The sequence below is a fragment of the Limanda limanda genome, chromosome 4 (genome assembly GCF_963576545.1).
Source record: "Limanda limanda chromosome 4, fLimLim1.1, whole genome shotgun sequence".
In the NCBI taxonomy this organism is placed as follows: Eukaryota; Metazoa; Chordata; class Actinopteri; order Pleuronectiformes; family Pleuronectidae; genus Limanda; species Limanda limanda.
In genome coordinates, this window is record NC_083639.1 from 18,814,063 (window position 1) to 18,837,752 (window position 23,690).

The 23,690-nt window shown below is 43.8% G+C and overlaps 1 protein-coding gene across 6 annotated transcripts in view; it reads right to left on the minus strand.

Annotated features, from left to right (window-relative positions):
• Positions 1-787: 787 nt before the first annotated feature.
• Positions 788-23,690, minus strand: part of foxp1b (forkhead box P1b) — a 150,915-nt gene continuing 128,012 nt past the window's right edge. For all 6 annotated transcript variants that reach the window (XM_061069372.1, XM_061069375.1, XM_061069371.1 and 3 more), the window contains 11 exons: positions 21,892-22,081; positions 16,701-16,808; positions 12,328-12,415; positions 10,950-11,033; positions 6,807-7,011; positions 6,568-6,644; positions 5,817-5,918; positions 4,781-4,902; positions 3,858-3,927; positions 3,506-3,672; positions 788-939 (listed from right to left, as the gene is read on the minus strand). In XM_061069372.1, coding sequence (XP_060925355.1) covers positions 795-939; positions 3,506-3,672; positions 3,858-3,927; positions 4,781-4,902; positions 5,817-5,918; positions 6,568-6,644; positions 6,807-7,011; positions 10,950-11,033; positions 12,328-12,415; positions 16,701-16,808; positions 21,892-22,081 — 1,358 coding nt within the window. In that variant the 3' untranslated portion in view covers positions 788-794. The remainder of the gene's footprint in view (positions 940-3,505; positions 3,673-3,857; positions 3,928-4,780; positions 4,903-5,816; positions 5,919-6,567; positions 6,645-6,806; positions 7,012-10,949; positions 11,034-12,327; positions 12,416-16,700; positions 16,809-21,891; positions 22,082-23,690) is intronic.

Sequence of the window (23,690 nt, forward strand, 5' to 3'; positions counted from 1 at the left end):
GAAATCATAAACATTCATCATCAAGTGCGGACCACACAGAATCTCCACAGCATGGGCATGAGGTCTGATCAGTTTACAGAAACAAAAACAACGACAAAATAGATGCAACATCCATAACAGCATTGAACGATGGAAAGAAAACAAAAAAACACATTACGTTGATATTTTATAACCTCTCACCCCCAACACAAAAAATACACCCGAATAAAAACCACATCCCTCCCACCCCAGATGGAATCAAACCAATGAGAAGTGTTGAAGGCAGTGACAATGAACAGAAGTCTGCACTCGCTCTCCCTCACACACACACCTACGCACACGGTGTAAATTAAACGTCAGTCATTGTCCGTCTCTCTCTCTCTCCTCAGTTTGTGGTTAGCTGTGTGTGTGTCTGACAGAGGGAGAGTGGGAGAGAAGGAGAGAGATTGGGCGGCGAGGGTCTGGGTCGGAGCACGTCGCCCCCCTGTACCAAACAAGTCCATCCGACACATGGGTAGAAAGGAAGGTTTGCTTTTTTGAAGCTTTACTTAAATCAAAAGTAGAAAGGAATCAGATAAAAGACGCCTGGTGTGGGCTGTATTCTGTGTTTCTGTTGGTGTGTGTGTGTGTTTTTGCTATGTATTGTAATGGCACTAAAAAGTGGACTTGGAGACATTTGAGAGCTGTCATCAGTGGCTGAGACTGCAGTTCAGTGTTTGTTATCTGCGGAGCGCTTCTGTCTCCCAGATGACCCAGACTGCCTCGGCCTCTGAGGCTGGGGAGGGGAGGGGGGGGGGGGGCGGGCGCTCTGAGCCTTACAGCATGTCATCGTGGCCCTGGTCGTCGTCGTAATCTCTGTGGTGATCGAAATCCGGACTGTGATTGGCAGTCGTGACCAGGGAGAGGGGCCCCTCGTGGTCTTCGGGGTCCAGTGGTTCCTCCTTAACGCTGATGTGATGCCTGGAGGAGGAGGAGAAAGTAGACATGTAGCTCCAGTTCCCTCTTAACTTTGTTACATACCCATTTCTTATAACACACGCCAACACAAAGTGATACAGACCTGAGCTGATTCTGTTTATAAAGAAGGAAACAGGGGAACAAAAACAAACGTCTGGCTACTGTGAGACTGTGAGTGGGGGCCTCGGCGGTGCAGATGATAATTTCAGCTTCCTTTTGAGGTATTCCAATCCTGGCAAAGCTGCGGGCTTTTTACTTTCATGGCAACCGACAACAGGGTATTCACTTAGAATTGATAAATGAGGAAGATTAACAACGTGAGACGAGGAGAGAGGAGAATGGACTCTGCCGAGCCGTTGTCAGCCTCCTGGTGGCTGTGGATCAGCGGCGCGCTGTGTGTTCCCCTTCCTGCTCGTTAACATGCACAACCTGCGAGGCGGGTCTCCAGAGGACGACCCCGAGCCGGCTTCTATCATTTATCAACTTCAAGCAAACACAGCGACCAGACACCGCCATACATGCTTTAAACTCTGGAATTAATGCGAATTTTCAACCGAGTGTCAATAAGGGAAGAAAAGCGCTGGCAGGAGAGGGGAGGAGAGCGGCAGCGGCGCACGCGGCACAACACTGTGATAAGAAACAGAGCCCTTATGAGAATAATAACGCTGTCACTTGTAAACAAGGCAAAAACATGAGCCCACCCCTCCCAGCTTACAGCCTGGGCAAAAGAGCCACTAAAGAGATGAGATCTGCCAAATTTCTCATTACAGAAACAGAGCAGGAGTAAAGCATACGGGGAGAGGAGGCCTGGCTGTGGCTGAGAGGAGGAGAGAGAAGGAGAAAAAAAAACATTAGGAGCAGCTGCAGGGGACTCGGCGCTCGAACCCGCGGTGCCAGGCTGCCGGAGCGGAGGTAGAGCGGTGTCAGGATGAGGCACCGGGCTCATTTACTACAACAACAAGGGCGAACTGGCACATTCTTCATCACCAAAGCCCACATTTGATTTATTCACGCCGGGACGTCTCGTGTAATTTGCAACTGTTGTGATGGAGACGCTCGTATGCTAATGAGCTGACATATTGTGGCGTAAATTATAAAAAAAAGGGGGGGAAAGTAAAGTCAGCTTTTCTATCATTTTCACATCAAAGTAACTCCACAAGTGCTGTTGCCTCAGGTCTCCCTCTGTGGCTGCAGGGCAGACATGAAATTGTTATTATTATGCTATTGAACTGCATGCTGATTCTACACTTTGCTTATAATTAGCCTTCTCTGGATACCTGGCTCTCTGGTTTGGGAGAAGTGCTCTGGGTTTTGTCTCTGCAGTGTTTAAAAGCTGCGTCCTGTCCAGCAGCAGCACACAGGCACATGTGGACAGCACATGTTCCTCAGTGAACACAGTGGTGTTGAACGTGTACGAGCCAGAGCACCACAGAAGAAGAAGAGGGATTGTGTGAGGAGACTTCCAGAGACGCTGCTACTGTGTGTAACACTCAACGCTCAATCCGAGGGCGTGAAACAGCGGGTATGTTTTGTTAATAAGAGAATAAAGTTCTTTAAAAAAGCAAAAGAAAACAGTTTGAACTCATTTTGTACTCGCGTAAAGCTTATAGACATAATTATGGAGAGAGAGTTGGTGAGCTCGATCAGCCTAAAGATAGAAGCAGAGGGGCAGAGGGAGAAGCAGGCTGCCTCCAGGCCAGCACACCCATCCTGTCTCTGCCTTTCCTGTTCCACAGCCACGCTCAGAGCTATGTTCACAGTGATTAGGGATGGCACTTTTCCTCCATTTGGCCAGGAGCTCATTACTGCACCTTTTTCTGTTTTCAGGCAGAATTTCCCCCAAGCTCAGACGTTTTTTCAGGAGGCCATCCCCGAGTCTACACATCGGTGGTCTGCCCCCACATCTGGAAACGATGCAGCGTGTGCTGTATTATTTTAGGCTTCAAACAACTTAGCAGACACTCCTCTACAACAAGTGAACGGGGAGCTGCGGTTTCCAGGCCGACCGCAACTTTCCTACATGAGAATCTTGGATGATCTCCTCCAGACTAATTATGCTTTTGTGTTGCTTTTCTTTCAGCGGCTCAGAGGCGTTTCTGAATGTGTTGGGGCTCATGTTGCACGTCGCTCTGCGTTCTGGCATTTTATAAATATTTTAACAAATTGGAATGTTGATTATGGCGAGACTGACACAGACAGCAGGACACATAAAGGAGAGTTCATAAACTCGCTCTTGGAATAACAGAGGGGCTCCTGCCTGGTGATGGAAGCTTGGAAGAGGTGGAGTTTCCCTTTCTGCACGGAGGCCAGCCACAGTTCTGGCCATGACCCTTCACACCACTCCAATATCATCCCTCGTCAATTTATTTATTGTCCTCTCCGGCATTGTTTGTCTTTCATCTGATGCCATGTATTAGGCAATTTTAGTGCCTTTTGGGTGGGCACTGCAAAGATTTTCTGTCAACATCTATTTAGAGTGTTCTGTCTCAGGGAAGTTGAAACTCTTTCTCTTTTATTCTCTTTTCTTACACAAACTGTGTTGCTGATAGAAAGCGTGTGTACCACTCACATAGCTAGCAGGGGCGAGCGTCCTGGGCTGCTGTCACTGCCGTTGCTGTTTCCATGGTCCATCGCTCCATTCATCTCCTCGCGGATGGCGTTGGCCAGGGAGTTGAGGGTAGGACTTCCAATGGAAGCAGTAGTGTATAGAGGTATGTTGTTTTCTGCCATTGAAGCCTGAAAAGCAAAGCCCGAAGCATTAAATGTGAAAAGGAAGAGAGCTGTCAGCACTTCCTCAGTCGCCCATCACTCTTCTCATACCAGCACATTCCCTAAAAACAAAGACTGGGACACTGGACACATGGAACGAGAGATTTTTATGCATTTTTCTGACTGAGGATGAATTCACGTTATATTTTTACCTGGAAGGCAGCAGAGAGGGTCGGACCATAGCCCAGGCTGGTCTGAATGTTCTTCACTAAGGCTGGACTTCTGCAAAGAGATGAAATCAAATTACAGCCACAGACTTGTGTCTCACCCAGCATGCATTGCTCAGCTACAGTATCTTATTACATAAAAAGAAATCAATGCACTTTGTATAAGTGCTAACTTCATTTACAGTTGTAGTGATATTAAAGCCATAGTTGTGAGGTGTTCAGTCACTTGACGACATCACACAACTATCACCATTTTACATTGCATGGGAAGAAGTTGATCTTATGAAAGCATGATGGATGGCAAGCTTTACACAAAAAGCATGATGACAACACAGTGGATGGGGGGGGGGGCATGCAGGTGGAGCGGGGGGGGCCTCTGGAGTTTGGAGGCGGAAGTGCTTACTGTACGAGCAGCTCGTCAAAGTTCTCGTCAGCGTTGTGTTTCCGAGGGCGGCCTCGCTGTACGTGGCGGCCGCGCTTAAACTCCTCATCATCAACGGTCCAAAAGGACCCACACTCATCCTCTACTCTCACAAAGCACTTATGCAGGGATAGGTTGGTGCGAATGGCACCCTGGGAAAGCAAAGCAGCAGCAGGGCGGGGGGGGAGGCAGGGGAGCCGGATGCAGATGCAGTGATGGACAGGACAGACAGAGGACGCACACACACGGACACACGGACAAACAGACCAAACAGGGAGGAGGGGAGAGCGTGAGGATCAAAATGAAAATAAGCCATTGTGGGTTATGAGCCGTCACCAAAAGGCTTCTGAAAAGCATGAAGGGGAGGCGGCCAAAGCAAGCAGGGACTTTGGACGTCACGGCACACAGACAATGAGATGGAGCAGCAGCAGCCTCTTCAGTCAGCGCTGAGACAGATGCTAGGTGGCGCTAGAGAGGCTGAACCTACCCACTGATCTTCTGAGGCCGTCTCTTTTGGAACTCTAGTTCGTCGACTGTCCACACAGCCCCTTTTACGTTTTCTACTCGCACAAAACACTTGTGAAGACTAAGATTATGCCGGACTGCATTCTTCAGTTGGTGTGAAGAAAAAGAGAGAAAGAAGGTTTCTATCAGAACAGTACACATGCCTGCATGGGGGAAAAATGTCAAACACAGTCTCTGGAAGAAACCTGAATTTAAAACAAATAACACAGAATGCTATTGGCATTAAATGATCCTTGAGTTTCAAATTACTTTAACAACACATAAATATTTCTTGGTCTCCATGGCAATATATTATTCCTGAAGCGGCCTTTTCTGATCATTCAGAAAAAATTTACAGTGTGAGATGGTGAAACTTAACCTTAAATTCTCAATATTTGTCTCCAAAAAAGTTCTGGTTGAGTCGGTATTTCCCTTCATTATGTGTAAAAATAAATATGAAAAATGTAATTCATCATCGAGATCCAAATCCATTTTGGCAAAGTAGAAAGTAGGCCTGCACGTATCATACCCTTATGCATGTTTATATTATTTCATGTTATACTGTAAGCGTGTTTGTGTGTGTGTGTGTGTGTGTGTGTGTTTGTGTGTGTGTGTGTGTGTGTGTGTTTGTGGTCTGATAGAAAACAGAGTGTTCTCATGTGAAGTGTCAGGGACTCAGCCAGGAGTCCCTGGCAGAGCACTGCGATGTTTAACTCATGCCACCCACCAACAGAACATCCCCACATTTTACAGGCTGTTCTTCATTTTCTTCTTCTCTTTTTCTTTTTTTTTTTTTGCAAGAATGCACATATTGCTCTCCTTCGTGTTTCAATGTGCTCCATATGTTTGTTTAAAGGGCGGTTCATTTGGACAGGATAAGAGGGGATTGTTATGCATTTGTGCAAAGGTTCATTTCTGAAGGTATTACAGCAGGCTATCATTTAATTCTCTCTAACATCAACACAATGTCTCCTTCTCTGGGTTAGGTTTGAAAAAGAAGAGGGAACAGCAAGAGTTACCTTCCACGTCGCTGCGTTGCGTCTAAAATATGCAAACATTCGTGTGAACCAGTTGTAGATTTCGTTTAGTGTTAGCTGCTTTTCTGGAGACTCCAGAATTGCCTGGATGAGGAACAGTGACAGAAACAAACATTTACAATTTTGCTCCCATCACAAAATGATCAATAATTCAGGAGAAGCGTGCAGGTTTGTTTGTTCTCTTGAGGAAAAACACAGACGACACTTGAGAATACTGTCTCCTTGTTTATAAGAGTCTTCTGAACTTTTTTAGTCAAAACGGCACATTTAAATATATTTTCCTTTTTGTGGGTGTAAATGAAGGGCGAGCAGAAAACATATCTCGGGCAGATTACAAGGCAGCAATTATGGCCGGCTCAGATTAATTCCTGAGATGCCAGATTACTGAGGCCGAGCGATAATTGACTGGCCATCTTAAAACAGGTTCATCTCTACTGTTGTGTGAAATGAATTTGGTGATAATCACGGACACTGAAACGCTTAATCGAATGCAATTGTCGTATCTGAGTGTTTTTTTGAATCCCGCATGTATTCTTTCACTCATTTGAAGATGGTTAATCATCTCCTCTGTTTAAATTGTGTTCAAAGTGTAAGAAGAAGCGAACAGAGAAACAAGTTAAACCGAAGCAGTTTGCGACCTTGTGAACAGCTGCTGTATTTCTGCAGGCGGCAGGCTGTAAAATGTTCTTACTTTATAAATGATACAGATTAAAAGCTCAAGATAAATTCTTACCTGTCTTATTAGCGAGGCGTACGTGAACGGTGGTCTTACTTCTGCGTTCATGTAAAACTCTTTGTTCTGAATGATATCTGTGTAAAGGGAACAAACACAAACTGTGTCAACAGAAACATCCAATCAGAAGCTGATCAACACAAATTATAGCAAAATGTCATGGCTGTGTGTGTTTGTCTGTTAAGCAGGACTGATGAGTGTGCTGTTCCATGTGTGTATTTGTGTACATCCCACAGTACCTGGAGAGATGGGCATGTTGTACTTTTCCGAGTAGCGCCGTCGCATGGGGCCCACGCTGTGGAGGCTGTTGGCGGTGATGACTGAGTGGGTCTGGGACAGGGGTGTGAGGGGTGTTGTGGGTGTGGTCGGTGTCTGGGGCAGGCTCAGAGGAGGGGAGGCCTCATGGGCTGACTTGGACAACGTGATGCTGGACACAAGGTTGAGCTGTGGAGAGGAAGTGAACAGAAACAAACAGAAACACAAACAGACAGGAGCTCAGTTAGTCCTCTGATTACTCCCATGTCTCAGACAGCTCATAGACTCTGCATATCTCCTCTCTAATTGCAGGCAGGACCTGAGATGATCCATGAACGTTTGCTCAGTGTTTGAAAAACAACCCCGGAGCCCCACTTTCACTCTCCACCTCCTCCATTCTCCCCACTCAGCGCTCTCCTCCCTCCCTCTCCCTTGCTGCCACGTCAGGCCCGCTCCCAGCTTTCTGTTTCGCCGCCTTTGTTTAATCTTTTGTCCCGTTTGGACAACACCCCTTCCACCCCGTCCTCCCACTGTGGCTCTGCAGCGCGCTAACCAGTGAGGGCTGAGTGGCGAAGGGAAGACGGGGCGACCCATCCGCTCTGAGAAATGACAGAGATTCTCTGCTACCCCTGAGCCGCCCTGCTAATAAGGCAGCCAGAAGAAGACGCCAATCTGGGCTAATTACAAGCTGAAATTTTATAATGAGGAGTCTAATTAGGAGCTGTTTACAGAGGTGATCTGATGATTAACTACTGTATCTGATTGACCTCCATCATCAGGGCCACAGCGGCCATGGTAAAGATGGCCTCGTAGTATTCCCATGGACAGCCCTATGTAGAGAATATTTGGTTTTACCACTTAGGCCTGCGTGTGAAGATGGGATGGGCGGGCGGAGGAGAAGGAGGGATTTAAGTAATAATGGCTACAAGGTAAACTAATTATGGCAAGTGCTCCAAAGGTACAGCATGGCTTCCAGCAGCTGTGGCGGCTCGGAGCCAAGTGCCAAGCCTCCGTACTGAAGCAGCAGTCAAGTGGAAAATTCTCGCCTGACCCCCTGCTCCAGCTATTAATTGGCAGGAAAACTAATGACACATATACATATTCCCGCAAAATTGTTCTAATTGCTAATTTGCCGAAGGAAGGCAGTTTTCAAATTAAACATGACTCCAGACTGTGAGAAAAAGAAAAAACAAGAATGCCCAAAAAGGAGCATAGAGAGAGGGAGGACAGTGTAGCACTCTCTCATCTTTGACAAGTGTTGATTACGAGGGATCAGATGTCTAATATCTGCTGATGATGGTGGGGAGGTAATGGTCGTTTTTTACATCTGACTCCACATAAAAAATGCAGAGCCCATTCATTACTAATCACATTATTAGCACTAATCACCAACAGGTCTTACAGAGATATCAGAAATATAAGACGGAAAATACCTAGAATTGACACAGCACTGTCATTACTATATTTCCTTCTTTTAGTTTATTTTAAACATATTTTTATTTAATAAAAATAGACATTTCCTAATAGTCATCGTGACATTTGTGTTTTCTAACTCTCCCTTTTTAAACAGACGTGTGTTCAAGTCCTCACAATGTTCGTTTATGTTTCGGAGGATGAACTCTGCCTTTTTGGCACCGTCTGCCCAAATAATTTGGATTATTGCTGGGATGCACAAACGCAAACTACATCCTCACCAACAGTAGCCGAAGACGTGTTATTCTGAATCACGAGCAAAATAAATCACACTTTGCTCTTGCGTGTTTCTGACACAATGCTATCAATAGAATGGGGCTGCGGTGTTGACTTCTCTTCCTGTGGATTAGCAGGCTTTGTTTCATGTTTCATCCATATTCCCTGGCCATAAACACAGAGAGGCTTCAACAATAGGCCAGACAGGCTGGTAATAGCCTTGCCTTTGTCTGCCTCACCATTTGGGCTCACTCCAGTGCCTAGACAAAATGAGACTTCAGACTGAAATTAATTAAATGGTAATTGGTGATCTAATTATACTGGCTTTGACTCGGCAAGCTGCTAAAGAAAATAAACAAAAAGTCCCCCCTTAATTATGTATGGCGTAAAAGGTCAGATTTCTGACAAGAATGCTTAGTGACACCGAGCGCAGACACCCAGCCACACACACACAGGCAAATACAAACACACACACACACATCCACACACACACACAGACACGTACTGCTAATGTGGCACCTTTTGTTTTGATCTCCACCCACTGCCCCCATCCACCTCAGAAGAATAAAATGAATCCTATTCATTTGACGCTGGGCATGCACAGTATCAGTTTGTTTGTCTTTAATTATAACTAAATGTAAACCAGCAAATTCGTTTGAGCCCCTTTGCTTTGACAGCTGGCTACTTAAACATGCCTTTATTATATGCAACAGCAGAGAAGCAGAGCTAGCAATTACGGCAGGAACACAGTTGTTTCTTCTCCTTCCTGTCAGAGCACAGAGAGACTTTCTTCCTGCAGCTACTCTGAAGAGGGGTTTTTTGCTGGCCACCTCCAGTGCCACAATCTCACTAAAGCCGCGTTGGGGCCGTTGGCTTGACCTGTGCAAGTCCACCACTCACCCAGCCGAAGCCAGACATATTTATCATTTCATAGCAGCTCCCAGCAGGCAAAGCGGCGCTGGAGAAAAGGGAGTCTATTTATTTGAATAAAAATCCCAGCTCGCCCCCTTGAGAGTGCTAATGCTGTGCTCTGACACAGCCATTCTCACAGGCCCCGGGGAGAGAGGTAGCGAACTCAAGATGCTATCTGCCGCCCCTACCACTTTTCATATACAAATGTCCCTGTGTCAGAGCCCTCGTTTTGCACTCTAATCTACACCATCAGTGTGTGTGACACGGGCGCAGCTTTAACAGACAGCCTATTGTCGCTCCACATCTCCAGGCGCTTTATGTTGACTGGCTGCGCTGTGTAGAGCGCACACGCAGCCTCCGCACGTCAATAGCCGCCTCTCTGGGTGTAAATAAATGATCCGAGCTGCACAGTGTTCAGAGACAGGACTCCTGCATGCTCAGTGTATTGTGCATGTGCGTGATTTCAGATTCACACCCTGCAGTAAAATGATCTTTACACATTTGTCTCTGAGAGGGAACTGTCACACAGACTGAAATATGGTGCAGAGGCCCCTTCTTAAACATGACAAAATAGCACAGACACTTAAATGCCATATGTTAAGCCCTTGCTCCTATAGGAAAGGGATTAAGCATTGAGCTTTATGGCATGGTATATATTAGGAGTGATAAGCATGATGCTTGGAATATGTCATAAAGATAATAAATTGATTTGCTGTTACATTTATTAAAGATGTATTTGTTCACTTCAAGTATATTCCAGTGAATAACCAGAATACAACATATAATACAGACTTTTTTTCAAAACCTGCGTATTTAAAAAAAATTACATTTGTTCACTGTCCAAAATGTTTACAGTGCAATCGGAAATTCGAGTCTTAACTCTAATGCCAAACGTATATATAAATAAAAAGTTAAAACTGAAAATCTTAAACTAAAGTGAAAAATGCTGTTGTTATTTTTCTTTTTTACCTTGGCCCTTAGAATAGCTCCTTCTGAAGAAGAGCTGATTTAATTCCTGGCAACTTTTACAGATGAGAATGGAAATATCTCCTGTGAAAATTAGCAGGTGCTACTTTCACCTATAGTACGTTTTATTTAATATCAGTAAGCAATTTCTATCTACATATCAGTCTTTAATACTGTGTGACAGGGACATATATTTCTATTAAAACCACTACAAAGAGTTAAACATTGTATTATATAATACAATATAATACCTGCTATCTAATATTATCATTTCTATTTTCCAGTGCTCTCTCATCTCTCAGACTCGTGTTCTCTGAGGCTGACGAGGGGGCTGTTACACAGTGTGCATTCAGTTCATCACAGACACCAAATTGAATCTCGGATGTCAGCAGATGTGGTCCAAACAATATTTACTGCCTCCCTCCAGAGAACAGCTGTTTTTATTTAGCAGATAAATAAGAAGATGGAGGAAGGGATTAATGAATACACGTGTGCCAATTAAGACAAACAAAAGGATGGGGGAGGGAGACAGAGAGACGTATGACAGGGTTGCTGCTCACCGGCTGTGGGGTGGCTTTGGGCTCCGTGGACTTGACATGAAGGTGCGTCATCATCGCTTGCAGACGCTCTTTGTCTTTCGATAGCTGTAATGAGGAAAGAGAACATGTTTTTAATGAATTCAACATTTTGATTTTTACACTTAATTCATTCCATACATCCCTTTGCGGTGATGGATCTTTCTCAGTGAGTGTGTTTGAACAAATTGATCTTTTTGCTCTTGGGACCGTCTAATTATTTGTTTCTAAAAGGGTTTTTGGATCTATCTCACTACTGTTTCCAATTGAAGGTTAAAGTATGTGGCGTCTCATTGCCAATAACAAGCCCAGACCCTTTCTACCTGTCTGCAACTCTGCGCCGTGTTAGCTGCCAGCTTAAATTATGGTGATAGGCTGCATGCAGAGGAAGTCTGTCTCTGATAAACCTTCGCTCTGTCCCCCTAGATAATACAGCATCAGAGCAGAAATAACAGGACGTTGCTGCGGTGTAATGTTTGAGAAACTCTACACTCACTGTTTAAGGTGAACATTCTGTAAACCACAACTGCTTTCTAGTCATTATCAAGTCATTTTCTGAGGGGAATTATGTGGCTAATATGTGAAACCACAAGTGAATATTGCATGAAAAGTGGAATACATTACATTTGATCTTTCTTGTATTTGCTTTGCAACAGTAGCAGCCAGTAATTAATAAAAACAGAGTTTAATGGAATGGTTGGTTTTTATTTCCCCTGAAATACTAATAAATAAGTGCAGTCTAACATTAGCAGAGTGGTCATGTTCACCATTTAACCCAGCACCGTCACACACAGACACACATGTGACTCAGTGGCCGTTATAAAGCCTCTCTAATGGAATGACAGTGAACCTTTTTCCATAAGTGCGTTCTTAATGCCCACATGCATATTTTTCTTCTCAGATGAAAAAAGACCATTCAAGACTAATCATAACGGACAAAGTAATAAAACTACTGATTACTGCATCAACAGTTTTCTATAGTGGGCTACAATAACCTTTCTGTTCCTTTAACTCACTCTGACGAGTCATTTCACTGAGTGTTTTATTGTTGGTGCCAAATAGTTAAAAGTCATAAATAACTTTAAAACCCAGTAAAATTCAAAATGTAATTATCTCCTCTACTTAGCCCCGGGTCCTTCATATATCTTTCCTCGGCTGCATACATAACACATTTTTAATGACTGGTTACTTGCAAATGTATAAAATTCTTTCATTCTGCACCCACTACCCACCCCCACCCCACGTGTGAGTGACCCCCATGGCTGACATCAGATGGACAGGGAGGGGTTCGGCAGACGCTGAGGAAGTGTCAGGAGAAGACGACACATAAATATTTTGGCCAAAACAAACGGCGAGACAATACCTGCAGCTCCAGCTGTTGTACGACCTGCATTTGCACCCGACACTGGGCCGTGCTCCTGTCATCCAGGGCGTGCTCATTGTTAAGATGCCTGGAAAAATACAAAAAGAGAACAGACAAAAACTGATGTCAATTTGACTTTCACCTTCTGCAGCCTTTTAGGATTGGAAGAAACAAAAGGACCTGTGATATCGGCTTTAATGACGCAACCTGGTAATTGAGTAAAGCAGAGTGCACAGAGAATATGTGGTATCACTTAGGTCAATATCATGCAGAGTTTCAACATAAAACAAACAGCATATGGCAAAGATTACACATACAATGTCTGCAGAGCCAGAAGAAACACTTCTTTTTACCGTACGAGAATGACACTTAATATTTCATGACAGTCGTGTCTGCTTCAACTACAGCTCACAGATAAGAAGAATGATTGAAGAATTTCAGGTTGGACTCCTTTGCTAAATTATGCACCACTTCCCTGATGCCATTTCTCCTCGTCGCAGGTTTCAACTGGCTCTTACTGAATCAGTCCTGTTGATTTTGTCATTAGAATTAAGGCCATAAAGCCAGTCCAAACACAGAGGACAACAGGGCGAGGAGATGGGATCTGTCATAAACTTGAATTATGGATATAATTATGCGTGATTATTTTATACAGGGAAGATGTTCTCTTTTCCTGTACATTATAACTAATCTAAATAAGTAGCTTGCCGGGACGAAGACAGGTTCTTTTTTCCCCTGTGATTTATATAAAATGGTGGAGATAAGGTTCACAAGTGAAGGAAATATGATTGGGGGAATTTTATCAGTCGCCGCATGAATTACTGTTTGAAAATGCTTATGCAGGGGCATTTCATTAATCATTTAATCATAATCCGAGCAGGATGTTTGAACTGATTTCACAAATACCCTTTCATTTCACTACTTCATTATGCTCGCTAATGGATCCAATATATTATATATATCATAAATTATATCACATCTTCGGTGACCATGTAGGTCACTGTCACCAGGCTGGCGCCGGCAGATGGGGGAGAGGTGTGTAACGCGTCTGCCTTTTCAAATGCACTTTTTCTGTCATTTACTGCAAATCAAAAATAGCTAGAGTCGGCCTGTGAAGGCACGATGGCAGCGCTGGTGTTATGATAGCCCAATAAATTTCATGCCGTTTCTTTATGTACAGACAACACATTTGTGCGGGAAACACCACACACAACCTCAGAAAACAGACAAACGTGAAAGGAAGGGAAAATTGATGGCGCTCGGCTGGAAATGTGAAAGTTTCTCTTCAGCTGCGGCAGTTTCAACCTTGAGGTGAATGATTTAAATCTTTATGGGAACTGTCGTCTCTCCCACCCTTCAGGTCTTCCTTTTGTGTCTCGATAACACATTTTTCAAAATGACTGCGATATACATTCAGCCCGTTGATGTTAATTATTGTGGCGAAAAAGAAATTAAAAAGGCATATTTAAAGCAAGCGTGGGCAATAACCCCCCTTTTTTCACTGGAATCAATTCAGACTTCTTTGGGCTTTCCATTTGCTTGAATCAAATGAATGCCCATTTAATTAAGTAGCTGGGAAAATGAAACTGGTAAACATTTCAGGACATCTTACTAAATTTCAAAGAAGAAAATAATAGGTAAAGACGTTTCAGCTTCAATTTAACTGGCACAGACTGAATTTTCAATGAAGGGTGGCTACGTGAGCAGCTTTGGAATTTCTCTGTTCATAGGAGACATGTGCCCTGCTTCTTTTCATCCTTTGTTACATTCCACTTTATTTCTTCTAATGACATGGAGAGTCACAGTGCATAATTAATAGGAAATGAAATATTCAAATGGCCCTAATGCAGCCTTGAGAGGAGTGTCTGGACACAGGAGCAGGGGATACGGGGGAATTGACATCGAGAGAGACTATGAACGTTGGCATGTGTCACTTTCTGGACTTCAAATGAAGCCACTTTTAAAACCTCTCTGGCAGAATGACAGTCCCTAATGTAAATTACCACAATAAAACAAGTTAAAAAGACATTCCTGTAACAGTCGGCTTTTTACATATCAGTTAGTTAGCCTGCCGTCTTTTTTTTCCTTCTTTACAATTTCTAATTATATGGACTGGACACAGAGCTTAAGGCTGTCTCTGAGGAAGGTTTATCTTCTTCACTCCTGGGTGGAATTTTAAATTAAACGCACACATCTTTACAGAAGTATTTACATTTAGAATATATTCAAAATTTTAAGTCTAAAAAACAATCACCTCTTTTATTTTTACATTTATTATTACCAATAAATACAAATCACAAAAAATATGTATATTTCTTAAATTTTACATTATTTTACATTTGTTTTTATTTTACAAGTCTACATGGTTCGCATCAGTCCAGGGCTGCATAGCTCACAGAACAATACCTACATTGTGTGGAGGTGTGAGAGTCTCTGTGGTTTCAGCAGACAGACAGTGCAGCACTAGAGGGCACTGCAGTGTTTCGCTGCCTCTGACCTCTGACTGGACACTGAAGAGAAGGGTCTTGACCCCCATAAAAACACCAGGCCCTGCTGTGAACCCCACCACACCCTTCTGTCCGCTGAGCTCGAAAACAGGAACCCTGATTTGGCGCTTTGTATTTACCAAGATAGTGCATGTAGGTATGTCATGTTTTCTTTAAAAGATAGAATAAATACACACACAGTTTAAAACAACATTTCAGGCCCATGTTAGTTGTTACTGTTGGCATGTGGAGCTGAAATCTGGTTGACGTTAGCGTCCCCCTCACCTTTCTTTCTCTCTGGTACACAGAACACTCTGTTCTGCTGACTGCACACTCACTCACACACACACACTTCTCCTCACTCATTTCCAACATTTCTCTGGACCTTTTGGGAGACGTTAGTAAAGCATTATAACGCTTGATGTATTCTTTGTTTTTATTTTTGATTCTTTTCGGAGGCCTGCAGTTTCAGTTGCTGAGTTTCATGTGGAAGTGCTTAAGGGTTTGAGAGTTAACACCTTGGTGAGCTGCTCGCTCTCTCGTCTGCCGCTAAACAAAGGCAGCTTTGTGGAGACTCTCCCCAAATGTTTTCTTAACATGTTCCAAGCAGTTTGAGCAGGCAACTAAAGTAAACAAGATGTTGCCATGATAAAAACACTTGTAAAAACAGAGCAGAGTGCACTTTGAGACTTTTTCAGGCAAAGCTCTACCAGGCGCACTGAATTTAATTCCCCTCTCTTCTATAAACAAAGGGTGAGGCAATGTCAGAATACAATAAATAGTGATGGATTTAAGAGGTCACTCCCAAAGCTGAAATGTGTGTGAAAGTGTCTGTGTGTGTGTGTGTCTGTGTGTTTAATAACTCAGTGTCTCAGGATGTTTATTAAATTAAACGTAAAATAGGAACTGCCTCCTTTTCATCTGGAACAGAAACAACACTTAACAATCTACTGTGATAGGTTTTTAAAATGCAAAATGTGTACACAGTGGATTTATATAAACGATCAAAAGGGGGTTCAAAATGTCGACAAAGAGAGTGAAAAGTTTCAGCAGCCCGCGGCAGCACCTTTCTCTCCTGCGTCTGTGAGAACGCTGTGTGTTCGCTGAATGCTTGTTTTGGGATAATGGAATTGTGTCATATCTTGTTTAAAGTGCGACTAATCTGGGGTGACAGTGAGCCATTGATCTGCTGCCACGAAGCAGATGTTTTCATCCTCTACGTAACCATGGCGCTGTTATGTGTTGGATTACCTAGAGCGCACTGCACACCGGCTTGATTAGTAAACCAGGGGTCTGACTCAGCCCGGGGAGGCATGGTGCAAAACAAAGGGCAAGTGTCAGACTGGACAGAGTAAAATATGTTATACAGAAGAGATGCGCAACAAAGCAGGTGCTGCTTATGTAGCTTTAGATCTCCAAGTACACATAAAAGCTTGGCGTGTCAACCAAAAAAAGTCAAGGAAGTAAAGGATGACAAAAGCATGAGGAAAAACAAATAGACGACCAGCGGAAGGACAGTAAGAGCTGAGCAAGGCAAACACACAAACACATCCACCAATCCTCCTGTACAGTGACAAGGGCAAACATGCAGAGAGCCCTAAGTGTGGGCTGACACAGATAAACAGCCTACGGTTGTTTGTTTGGGAAAAATGGCTCCCGTCACCATGGGAACTGCACTTATCCCAGGAATTAGAGGCCCATGCCGTTCTCAGAAGGAGACCCCGCCCCAGTCAGTACCCTTGTCGAGAGAGGGACGACCCAGGCACTGACACTCTGCAATAACAACCAGCTGCACCTGTAGTGCCTCTGAGCTGCTGTTATGGACCTAAACACGAGGACCCGCAAAACCTTGATGGAAACACTCCTCTGGCTAGGTCTTTAACTTACTTGAGGAATGAGTAGAAATCGTCAAACACTGCCTCACATCCGGGCCACTTGCAAACACCGTGACCGTAGAGAGGGTGACTGTGGTGGGAATGCTCCTCTAGCGTGGTTCTGAAGAGGAAATCACAGGAAGAGACGTTTATTAATAAAAAAGATCACAACTTTATTGAACATATACGCACTTACAGGCCCTGAGGTCACATATCATGGCAAGGGGTGTGTACTCTATGTTGTTTCCATTTTGACTTCTACTTGATCTTAGAGCCTCGGCCAGTGTGGAATCAGTGTACCTGTGTGCTCTCTGCTTGCTCTTCTCTTAAGGATCAGACTCATGCTGTGAAGGCACAACCAAATCAATATGTAATTATTTAGTATTTCTCAGCCATGTTGGAATTCTCTTTGATCAAGACAGCAAGGGGGCTCCCCCTAGTCGCTGCTGTTCCTGCGGTGCTGCCCCCTACATCATGGTCCCGAAGCCCACCTGGAGCAGCATGTACCACAACATGAGACTCCCAAAAGCACCAGGCACTTTCACACTGTGCGCAAACCGTAAACACCACCCGCCTGGTATCAAGTTATCTATTGACCAATCCGTGTCACCGGGGGCTGACGAGGGATGCATCTACCGGGAGCGTCTGGCTGTGTACAATCAGTCTAAATAGCAGGAACAAACTTTACAACATCTTCCATATGGCGAGAGGCGAGCAACCACAGCTAACCACAATCAGCACTGAGAGAGAGGGAGAGAGAGAGAGAGAGAGAGAGAGAGAGAGAGAGAGAGAGAGAGAGAGAGAGAGAGAGAGAGAGAGAGAGAGAGAGAGAGAGAGAGAGAGAGAGAGAGAGAGAGAGAGAGAGAGAGGTCTGTGTGCAGGCAGTGTCTGCTAAGAGTGCGAGACAGGCAGCCATATGGACACAGGCACTATACAAGACACACAACTTTGAGCTACAAGAGCCTGGGGGACTGGCCTATATCGCTACCACCTGTGCTCCTGGTGGCTCGTGAGCACAGCACTGCTGCTTCTCCTCCAGTCTGAGCTCTGCTCTTTAGGACAGCGGGCTGAGCAGGAGATTCATTACACCACAAACTGTTTGGGTTGTCATGTGGGAGTAACTCTAGCCACTAAAGTCTCATTTATATACATAGAAATAATAAGAGATCATGTCTAATACTTCTACTACAGAGGACAAATTAATACTGCAAATAACTAACTATTGCAATGCTTAGCCAATCATTCATCTGCCAGGGTTTCAAAATGTAAAGCGAACGAGGTAAAAATAAAGAGACTAATCTAAATGTGCCGTGCCAATTTTGCAGGATTAAGCAAACTGATGTTCAGATTAAAATCTCATTTGTATCAATGTTAGTAAAGCTGTACCTCAAGTAGGAAATTTTAAAGGTCGTCGCAGGTTTCCTTGTGTTATAATTATTTGCTTAAGAGTTCACATTGTTCATAACATGTGATAATTGCACTGCAATTAGGAGGCAGTCAAGCATTCATGAATGTGGTTAGCAGCTCTTTTTTCTCCCTATTTTAAAAGTCAGAATTTTTTTAATTCAATTATGAATTATGCATTCACATTAAGACCTCTGTTTTGATACTGCTAATAAATAGATACGCAGAAGACCTATAATAATGAGTTTTTAACAAGGAAATGTGTGGACTGGTGAAGGTAACGCCAGTTTTAATTTAAAGAGATCCTTTTTTAATTCTTTGCGAGCGGGCTTGTTGGTTAATTCTGTATTAATAAGATACTGAAATGTGGAGTGCGCTGGGAATCAGTGAGCACTAAGCGCAGTGAGGGGCTGGCGGCAGAAGAGCCCTTTTAAACGGTAGATGGCTAAACAGTGGTAAATGACAGAATTTACACCAAATGAGCTACATTAGTGTAATAGAAGAAGAGTGTAGGATTCATTGGGGCTTTCTTCTATTTGAGAACATGTTCAGGAGACAAAAAAAAAAAAGCTCTGCAGCACCTTGCACTGCACAGTGTTAAATTTGACTTGCACCCACGACAGGTCTGTCAGGATGTTATTATTGTCAGGCAGCCGGGGGGAAGAACACTCTAATGATCTTGTAACAGCGATGAGGAAAAACCGTGTCATCAGCTTCCTTCAGAAGAGAAAGAACATTAAAGTGCCTATAGAGCCGAACTGGAAACGTGCAAACCTCTCAGGTGCTGCTCTGTGTTTATGTGGAGACAGACACAGAGATGGCTCCGACAGCTGGTATCCAGTTGTTTTCTAGTTCACTTCTTTTGATGAGATGCTTTGGGCCATAAACAAGTCGTGATCTATGGCATCGTGCGCTGATGGACTCAATCTATCAACAAAAAGTGGGAAGATTGATGTCTGCCGTGCTAGGTCAGAGTCTGGCCACAGTGTGTGAAACCAGTCACAACACTCTCCCTCATCGTTGGTACTGATTTTAGCCTATTCCCTCGTGTCCTCCCCCCTCCACCCTCCATCCATACCCACTCCCCTCCCCTTTTTTAACTCTCTATACTCTATCCTTTCCTAACGCCGTCTCTGTGCCACTGCACGCCTTACCCTAAATTATTTAATTATCAGTTTTTTCTAGTGTAAGACAAATGAAAGGCAAGAGAGAGATGGGATAGCTGTGCCAAATCTGATTATTTATCTCTTTAACAGATTGCTGCGTTACAGTCCCCGAGCTGTGGTTACTGATGGTTGTTGGGAAGTAAAGTGGGCCAAGTGCTTTGTGAGGATGCTCCCCCTTACAAAGCTGATGCAGCACTGCATTGGGAATTTGTGTCAGATACAGATCAGGCACATTTCATTTAAATAAGCAAATCATTGAATAAAGATGACCTGGCTCACAGGGGTATATCTCTATCTCTGCATCACAGTTTCACGGGCTGGGAAACAACAACGCGCTGACAGATTGAGTGACTCAGGTCCTGGTCATATCAGAGATGATATTCAGACAAACAGAAATCCCAGCCTGCCTTGCCAGAGTGTTCTCTGAGACAACTAAAAGCAGGAACGCACGCCTCGTCTTCGGTGTGTCAAGCCGGCAGTGATTGAATTTCTCCTCCTTCCTTAAGACGGAAGTGCAAAGCCGGTGAGTGATTCCTGTGGATGCACTTAAGGTTTTAGTTGCAGGCGTCGTTGTGCCTGGGCAGATTTTATATGACACATGAAACTAACTACATGGTACTTAGGGCCTGCTGTAAACCAATCTGAAGCCAGTCGGGAAAACAGGCCCATCAGCAGAGAGGCTTGTTTCTGTTGCATGACAAAAGGACTTGCAAAACCGCATCAATTAAAAGTTCATTAAGTTCAGCGCTGGGAGGATGAGTGGATGCTCTCTATTTACGCCCGGGCCGGCCCAGCCCATTATCTTCAACCTGATTATTCAAATCCCTGGATTATAACACAGACGTTTTCTCAGAGCCTTGCTTAGAATAATCATACTTAATAATATTTCATTGTTCTTCCCATGGAGTCTGATTAAAATTGAGTCTGCATCTTCAAAAGAGAGGAATAATGCTCTTGATAGTTCTGCAATTTAAAAGTCCCAATAATTGTCACGATGAGGGATTATTGGTTGTGTGAATCAAAATTTGCTATATTCAACATTTAATAAAGAATGTTTGTGCTCGCTTTGTATCAGTCATCTGGTCTTAGTAATTGCACAGTTGAATGTGCGTAGGTAATCCACGACTTCTTGTAGCAGATGTGGTGGATGAGAATCACCTGCTCAGTTTTTCTGACAGATCTAAGATACTGGGAGAATATTCAGACAGAGACTGCCTTCCTCACTTAAGCTTGTGTTAAACTGCTGTTGACATCCTCTTTAATCTCTGACAGTCAGCACGAGGCAGAGGGGCTGCCAGCTCTTGTGTTATGTCTTCTCCGATGTTTCATGGAGCCCTCAGCTGAGGCTGGCTCTCGACTTTTTCACTGCTGTCGATGCTCACCTTGTTTGCTCGCTTGCGACAATGTGTGATGGAGTGAGCGAGTCAATATCCCCTCTGCAATTTGTCTTCAGCCACGCAAAAAAACAACAACTTTGAGCCACATGCTAGATGAAGAAGTGCAAGCTGAAGGACAGTATCCTCAACTGTGGGAGCAACTAACGCCCAGTTTATAATTTTTCTCCAGTGAGTGTGCTGGAAGGCAGCGCTGAACCCCTGCAAAGGAGGATAAGTCTGCACAGGTAGTATGTCATCAAGCCATTTCAATCTGACAACGCTACTTGAAAAGAAATAGCTGCTTTCCATTTGTATCTCTCAATCACTGGATCAGAGCATTTCCTCTTGGTGTCGCTCAGATCCTCTCTACCAGCCCCTCCTCACCTACAAAGGCCCGTTGATTTACTGTGCTAAACATGTTCTCATGTGCGTTGCTTTCATAATGACGTGCAGGTTTTGATCACTGGAACACAAGTCAGATGTTATGCAGTGAGCTCATTGTGCCTGGAGGCTCCTCACAAGCAGTTCAAAGATCAGGCTTTGGTGCAAGAAAACAAGCAAATGTTTGAGATGCAAAATTAATTCCTTCCTTAAAGACACACAGACATACATAGCTGAGAAAGCAAACACGGCACACAAATGATTCACAATGAAAATATGAAACGCCCAGTGTCCTTTGGTGTATTATAACTTGTTGTTCTTGCAATTTTTCTTTTCTTCTAACCTGACAGGTTGATTCTGCGTCAACAACTTCCTGGAACACAAAGGAATGTTTTCTCTGAAAAGACACAGATGATCCGAATGTTCTTAAGGAAATGCATCTTCGGTCACAGCTGCACTTCGACTAAAACAATAGCAAGAGAGGGGTCATCGCCCTGACCCCACATGAAGTGCATGGCGATCCTATTTCGATACACATTTTTCCAAATCCCGGCTTTCCTTCCCGGTGTTCCTCTGAAATCCCCAGTTGCATGAACAGTGACTCTGTCGTCCCTCTGTTTGCTTTAGACAAAGATCTCAGCGAAGTTCATTTCTTCTGTTTAATTGCCACTTGTATTTTACAAATGATTTAAGGATCAGGTGCTTTGGAAAACTTTAGTTGCACAAGCTAATAGCTGTGAATATATTGAGCTTGCATGTCTTAAATGGCTCATGTTTGCATTGTGAGCGCATGCAAAAGATGTAAGGAACACACAAATACAAGAAAGAAAGCAAAAAAAAATAAATGATAAAGGACCCTGCAGATCAAGTGGCTCACCCTTCTCTCTTGTGACTCATATACTGCCCGTTGGTGGAGGAGTGCTGGTTGAGATGTGGGTTCTTTGGCGGTGCCGGGGAGGACAGGTCAAGGCCCCGGTGGCCATTGTTGCTGCTGATGTTGTGCTCCTCCTTCACATGAGCGTTCGTCACCTCTTTCCACAGTTGCTGCAGCTCAGCTGGAATCATGCCTGAGACAAACAAATTGGTTAATTAAATCAATTAACAGCTAATCCAACTCTCTTCGTCATCACTTAATTAAATCAAAGGGTCTGTAAACAAAGCTGAGTATTAATTAGAAAATATTCCACTACAGGGTAATGCACTGAGAGCTCTCGCCTTCCTCCGCCTCTCCCCGCCACCTCCTCCTCTTCCTCCCGTTTTCCCTGTGATCTGGAGCGTGTTTGTATACACAAATCCCTGGCATTCACGCAAATTTCATGCCCAGAGTAAATAATGAACATCCAGACAAGGCATGAAATCTGAATAATCACCGTCATTTTCTCTCAACACGAGAGATGTGCAGAACACACACAACAAAAAGTTTACAATAGCAACACTAGAAAACATCCCACCCCTGCCTCCTTTAGAAACAGGACCCTGGGGTAATATTCTCAAAAGCGCATTAATGTGCAAAATACTTAAAGCTCTGCACCGCCTCCAATTGACACAGAAGACTTAAACCTCATTTAACAAGTCAAGCACACTGCAGCTCACGCAGCCCTTTGAAAAAAAAATCCCTTGAAGACAGAAGACATTTTCCCGTATGCTGGAAACACGGCTGAAGAGTGTGTGTGTTTTTTCTGCCTACGAATGACAGTGATCCAGACACCCAGGGCCAGAGTCAGGATGAAGAAGGATAATGCTGCGTTTGTGCACCCCATTTTCCATGTCTGAGAGAGGAGAACCTTTGTTGGCACACAATGTAAAGTATATGTGTCCATCTATGGTGTGTCTGTTACTGAGCAGGAGAAGTCTGTTTCACTTGACACAAATGAGGATAAAGCTGGTACAGTATGTAAAATAAGATTAAGCCTCTTGGGTGCAGAATCTGTTGCTTTGTATTTCCAGCCAAAACAGAACACATCTGTGCTGGCTACCTCTGATATTAATGGCATACTGAGAGATATAAAATATGTGCGGAAATGTATCGAGTATGCAGATATGCGCTGAAATAAGCCACATGTTTTAAGCGTGGTGAACGAGGCCCTCGGATATGTGTTGAATTTATCCACAGAACAAACGGGCAAAGACCACTCGTTTAACATTACAATTAATTAAATCCATTCTCAAAATGAGCACTGGCAAATGGAAGATGATTTGCACATGCTTATCTGCTCGGGTTTATATTCTCTGGGTCCCCCTCCCCGCCTCCCCGTTTCTCATCACCAGCTCTATAGATACCAGAAGTGCTCCTTTCAAGCACCAGATTGTAATACATTGTGTGCAAAATGCTTAGTCTTAATTTATTCCTGTTGTGGAAAATAACTATGAGGTGAAGATCTCAATACGATCAGCAAAAATATTTTTAATTTGATAAGCTACTAAAGATTTTAATTATGCTGGTAATGGAGAACATTGGCCTAATGAGGCGGAGGACTCCAGAGAGACGCAGGGGCTAAGAACTGTGAAATGAGTCTGATAGGATTGCTGTAAATTCACACTAGATCGTTTGCATATCAAAGAGCAGGAAATGATTGCAGGACAAATCAATAACCTTTCCACGTTCCAAGGAGCGTCTTTCCTCATTCAGATATTTCAACACACTTGCTCTATTCTGCCTGCCTGTATTCTCCCTTA